This window comes from Hordeum vulgare, chromosome 3H (assembly GCF_904849725.1).
Source record: "Hordeum vulgare subsp. vulgare chromosome 3H, MorexV3_pseudomolecules_assembly, whole genome shotgun sequence".
NCBI lineage: Eukaryota > Viridiplantae > Streptophyta > Magnoliopsida > Poales > Poaceae > Hordeum > Hordeum vulgare.
Genome location: NC_058520.1, coordinates 179,943,916 through 179,949,020, shown reverse-complemented (window position 1 = coordinate 179,949,020; position 5,105 = coordinate 179,943,916). Strand labels below are relative to the sequence as shown.

At 50.4% G+C, this 5,105-nt stretch overlaps 1 protein-coding gene across 1 annotated transcript; it reads left to right on the top strand.

Moving 5' to 3' along the window:
* Positions 1–1,302: 1,302 nt before the first annotated feature.
* On the top strand, positions 1,303–2,645 carry LOC123441605. The gene has a single exon (XM_045117963.1). It carries the CDS (start codon positions 1,303–1,305, stop codon positions 2,476–2,478), a length of 1,176 nt encoding a protein of 391 aa, XP_044973898.1. The 3' UTR covers positions 2,479–2,645.
* Positions 2,646–5,105: the final 2,460 nt, after the last annotated feature.

Below are 5,105 nucleotides of genomic sequence, written 5' to 3'. Positions count from 1 at the left end.
ACTTGGAAGGAGGAGTCCTCCTTCCCCAAATCGGATTGGGCACCTCTCCCTGCCTTCTCTCCTACTTCGGTCGACCTAGTCCCTCTTGGGCTAGCCACCAGCCCACTAGGGGCCGGTGCGCCACCCTTGGGCCCCTTTTGGTCTTCTCCCGGGTGAATGGCCCTCCCGGTGAAATCCGGAACCCATTCGTCATTCTCGGTACTTTACCGATAATGCCCGAAAACCTTCCGAAAGCCAAATGGATACTTCCTATATATAAATCTTCGTATTCGGACCATTCTGGAAACCCTCGTGATGTCTGGGATCTTATCCGGAACTCTGAACAACCTTCGGTTACCAACATCAATAAGTCAGCTATACGGAAACATCACCGAACCTTAAGTGTGCAGACACTGCCGGTTCGAGAACTATGTAGACATGACCGAGACACTCTCCGGTTAATATCCAATAGAGGGACGGGTCGTGTCTCTCGTGCAGGAAAAACCATGCCTCTCGCTGAAGCAAAACCGTGCCTGTCACCGGAAAAAAAGAGAGCAGAAAACGCGTTTTTCCTTTTCGGGGGAGGCACGGGCATGCCTCTCGCGAAGGCAAAAATGTGCCTTTCGCGGAAGCAAAACCGTGCCTCTCGCAAAAAAAAACAGAAAACACTTTTTCCCTTTCAGGAGAGGCACGGGCGTGCCTCTCGCGAAGGCAAAATTGTGCCGTTCGTGTAAGCAAAACCATGTCTCTCGAGAAAAAAAAACAGAGAATGCGTGCCTCTCGCTGAAGTAAAACCGTGTCTCTGACAAAAAAAAACAGAAAACGTGTTTTTTCTAAAAACTGAAAATGCATTTTTTTCGAAAAAAAATTGTTTCCCGTCCAAAAGTGACGAAAGGCCGGTGAAAAACCGAAACACAAAAAAATCATTCTAAAAAGCCGAAAACACGTGCGAAAAAAATTAAAAATGTAAAATACAAAAGAAACATTCAAAACTCGACACGTGGCGGTGGCTGAAAACGCGTCAAGTAACGGCGCGAGGGTATCAACGGGAGGCTTTCGAAAAAGTCCTTGCTAACTAGTTGCTTTCCGACACGAGACACATATTCGGGAACATTGCTTCACTGCGGCCCGGGCCTTGCCGCTCCGCCCGTGGGCCACTCCCCACCACATACTTTCCCATGTGAATCTGTTTCTTTTCTTTGCCCAAACTTTCCCATGTGTGAATCTACTCTACAGTATTACCTTGAACTCGTCAGTTTTGATGATCCATATCCCTCCCTCCCTGTTTCTCTCATGTGATCCCCATTGTTTCACCACCGCGCGATGGAGGACACTCACTTAATTTGCTCTCGTGTGCTCGCCCCGATGCACCGTTCCTTCCAGTTTAAACAGCGTCACGGGCAGGCGAGCCTCGAGCGAGGGAGCGCGCTTTGTAAAGATGCTGTTCAATTAGCAGAGCATGCACTGGCCGACCATGACATGAGGGAGCACCAGCTGCAGCAGCCCGGCACGATCTTCCTCCTCAGGAACCCGCTCGTGGTCGCCTCAAGGACGATGCGCCGCGGCATCCGCGGCTTCTGCCATGGCGTCGGCTCCACGTCCACACAGCAGCACCTCCACGCTAGCATCGACCACCAGCAGCTGGCCAGCGGGGATGTCGACGCCGACGCAGCGTCGTCCTCCTTCATCACCGTGCCGTCGTCCGTCGTGGGCTCCTGCGCGGCCGAGAGCGAGGCGGCCGCCGGCGGAGGCCCGCATGCGGCAGCCGCGGTCACCCTGGAGCAGATGATCCTGCAGCTGGACCTGGAGGAGGAGGCCGCGGCAGCCAAGAAAGCGCGGCGTGTGGCAGCTGCTGTGGTGGAGGAAGAGCACTACCACCCTCGCCGCATGTCGTGCGTGAACAGCTCCGACCACGTGCTCCGCTCGGCGCGGGACGCGCTCAGCCAATACCCGCGCTTCTCCCTCGACGGCCGGGACGCCATGTGCCGCGCGTCGTTCAGCAGCTATCACGAGGGCATGGGCGTCGCTGGCCCCGTCCTCCGAGATAGCAGAAACATCCCCGCAGATAGCGACGGCGGTCGGCATGGGAGGGCGTCAGTCTGGTGCGCCCCCACCGGTGTGGGGAGCTGCAGAGCGCAGGAGTGCGGTATCGAGGGCTACGAGATGGACCTGGAACGGACACTGCGGATGCCGTCCACGGTGGCTGGGGAAAGCGTGGTGTGGTGCAAGCCCAGTGTCGTGGCCAAGCTCATGGGCCTCGATTCCATGCCCGTGCCCGTCGCAGGGCAGCGCGGTGGCATTGCCGGCAGTAGAAGGAAGGCCAATTGGGCACCGCCGGGATCGACGCTCGGCGGGGGTGTGAGGATGCAGAGACCAAGGAGGATGGGCATAGAGGAGCTGGAGAAGGAGAGGCTCTTCATGGCACTGCACGGCTACCTCGGGTCGGGCGCCAGCGCCCTACGGGCAACCGCGAGCCCCAATGTCAGTGGGTTTGGATAAGACGGGACAGTTGGGAATTCCGGGTTCCTAGCTAAGCAATTTGTTTTTTTTAGGATCAGCTAAGCATAGTTCAGTTCAGTCTTTCCAATTAAATTTAGAAGACCAGCTAGACCAGCTATAGCTTTTTATTTTGTCAAACGGTGAATTTACTTAATAACACGAATAAAGCATCAGATATCTCGAAAAAAATAAAGCATAAGATATAAACACAATGAACACACTCACTTGTGCAAAGTTAGGATGTACACAACATTAACAATCTTTTTAGCCCCGTGGAAAACTATCGGTACCATCAAAAATAGTTTTTCTTTTCAAGAAATAAGTTAATGACGCATTATATTTTTATAAAAGGCAAAAAGATATTTACAAGAAGCCCGATCAGGATGCGAACATTCTTCGGCGGCTAAGTACAGCTCCACACAACTCCTACCGTACTTAAGTTAAATTCTCACAAAATGTTGTAGTCCTCCAACACCCAATCCCGCCTGCCGCTAGTCGACAATCTCGTCTAGGACCATAGAAGATAAGTTTTGTGGTGGTTTCTACTGATCTAGCCTCTTGAAAACTAGTAATAATGTGCTTCCAAAGCGTCCAAGCCACGACAGTGGCCAATGTGTCACTAGTAAAAAATGGGACATTAGTCTTAGTTTGTATGGGCCTTTAGTCTCGGTTGGGTAACCGGGACTAAGGAATCGAGACTAAAGGCCCCCTTTTTAGTTCCGGTTGTGTTACGAACCGGGACTAAAGGGGTTCCACGTGGCCGCTGCGGAGAGTTTAGGCAGGAGGACCATTAGTTCCGGTTGGTAACACCAACTGGGACTAAAGCCGTCACGCGTCAGGCTAAGGATGTGGAGGCGGCGGAGTCTGTTGACGCAGCAGAGACAGCTGAGGCGACTGAGGCGGTTGAGTCTGCTGATGTGGCGGACACGGCGGAGGCGGCGGAGGCGGCGGAGTCTGCTGATGCGGTGGAGACGGCGGAGATAGAGCTGGATTGCAAGTATAAGGAGTTGATAGTCTTGGCGTCCAATGTGTAAGCATGATTTGTTACTTTTTCCATAGAATGGTACTTTTTGGCATCTCGCAGTTTGTCTCCCCTTCAACTGTAGGGAAGTCAAGCTCCAGCTGCTCAAATCCCTTGATAACTTCATCCACCCCGACAATAGCCTAGCCATCTGGAATCGAAGAGCAATGGTAAGTTCCATTACGTACAGGGGGTAAGGCAAAGCCGACCGCCACCTTCACCGATATGTTCATGCATTTCACATGTAGCTCACAACTCCTCTATATGTGATATCATCCATCGGGTAGCGAGGAGCCGTGATATCATCTACAGGCCGAACGAGCTCTGTGGAAGCCATGTTGATTTTCCGCTCAGATGGTTGGCTGGAAGTATCAAATGCAGGATCTTCGTGCTGCTGAGATGGGCCGGTAGTTTGCTCGCTGGTAAGTGCCTCTATTTTCTTCTGTTGCAATGCTAATTTTTCTTCTATCTGCTGCAGCCGGTCTATGTGTTGTTTCTTTTTTCTCCCTCGGCTTATATAAGTGTCATTGCAGTCGGGAAATCAAATCTTCCATGGAACAGATCCTGATATGCCTTGTGTTCGTCCATTGCGTTCAGCATTCCCGAGGGCGCGTGTGAGCTCATCGTTCTCTCTTTCGGGATTAAACTTCCCGTCCTGCACGTCCTTCATTGCAGCTTTAAGGGCTTTGAGGGGTGTTGCAAGTTGATCTTTTTTAAAAATACAGTTCCCTGTTTTTGGGTTCAACTTTCCCCCATGCCCGTAGAACCAAGTCTTTGCATGTTCGGCCCACTCCAATGTCTTTGGATCGATACCTTTATCAATCAGGTCCTTCTCAATTTTCTTCCACTTAGGCCTGGCAACCTTGTAGCCACCAGACCACATAACTTGGTGATATTCCTTCTTTGCAACATTATTCTTATTTATTTCTGACCTTTTCTTAGCTTCATCCGATGTCTTGTACTTCACAAATGAGCCGAGTGATCTTTTATCTTCTCATATGCTTTGGTGAATGTTGGAGTCTTGTTTTTGAGGAGATAGTCTTGGTGCAATCTTTTCTTCCAATTGCAGAATCGTGCATCCATCTTCTTCAGAGTCCACGCCTTGACTTTTCACTCTATAACTTTGTTATTTAGATCCAACTCTCGCGGTAGGGTGAAATTTGTAATGAGCGTATTCCAAAGCACTTATTTGGATCTATCGTTGACACAAGTAACTCCATCCGCCTTTGGCTTATTCCATTCTAGAATGATGATTGGGATGATGTCCCTAACAATAACTCTGCACCGTCTTACAAATGCTTTTGCGCTACGCCCGGGACCAATCGGTTTGCCATCTTTAGCGACTTCTTCGATCTTGAACCTTTCATTGTCACCCAACCTTTTTTCGGGCCTCATTTTATACAGAAGATCGGCTCGATCCGGAGGGCTAATGGAAGAAAGAAGTGTTAATATATGTATATAGAAATCAATTAATGCATCTAGTCAGTAGAGGCTTAATTAATATGCCTCGCCGGACTTTTTAATAATTAAGGTTCCAACACAGGAGCCGTCATCTTCTCCCTCCATTGCCTCATAGGAGCCATCATCTTCTCCCTCTATTCCCTCA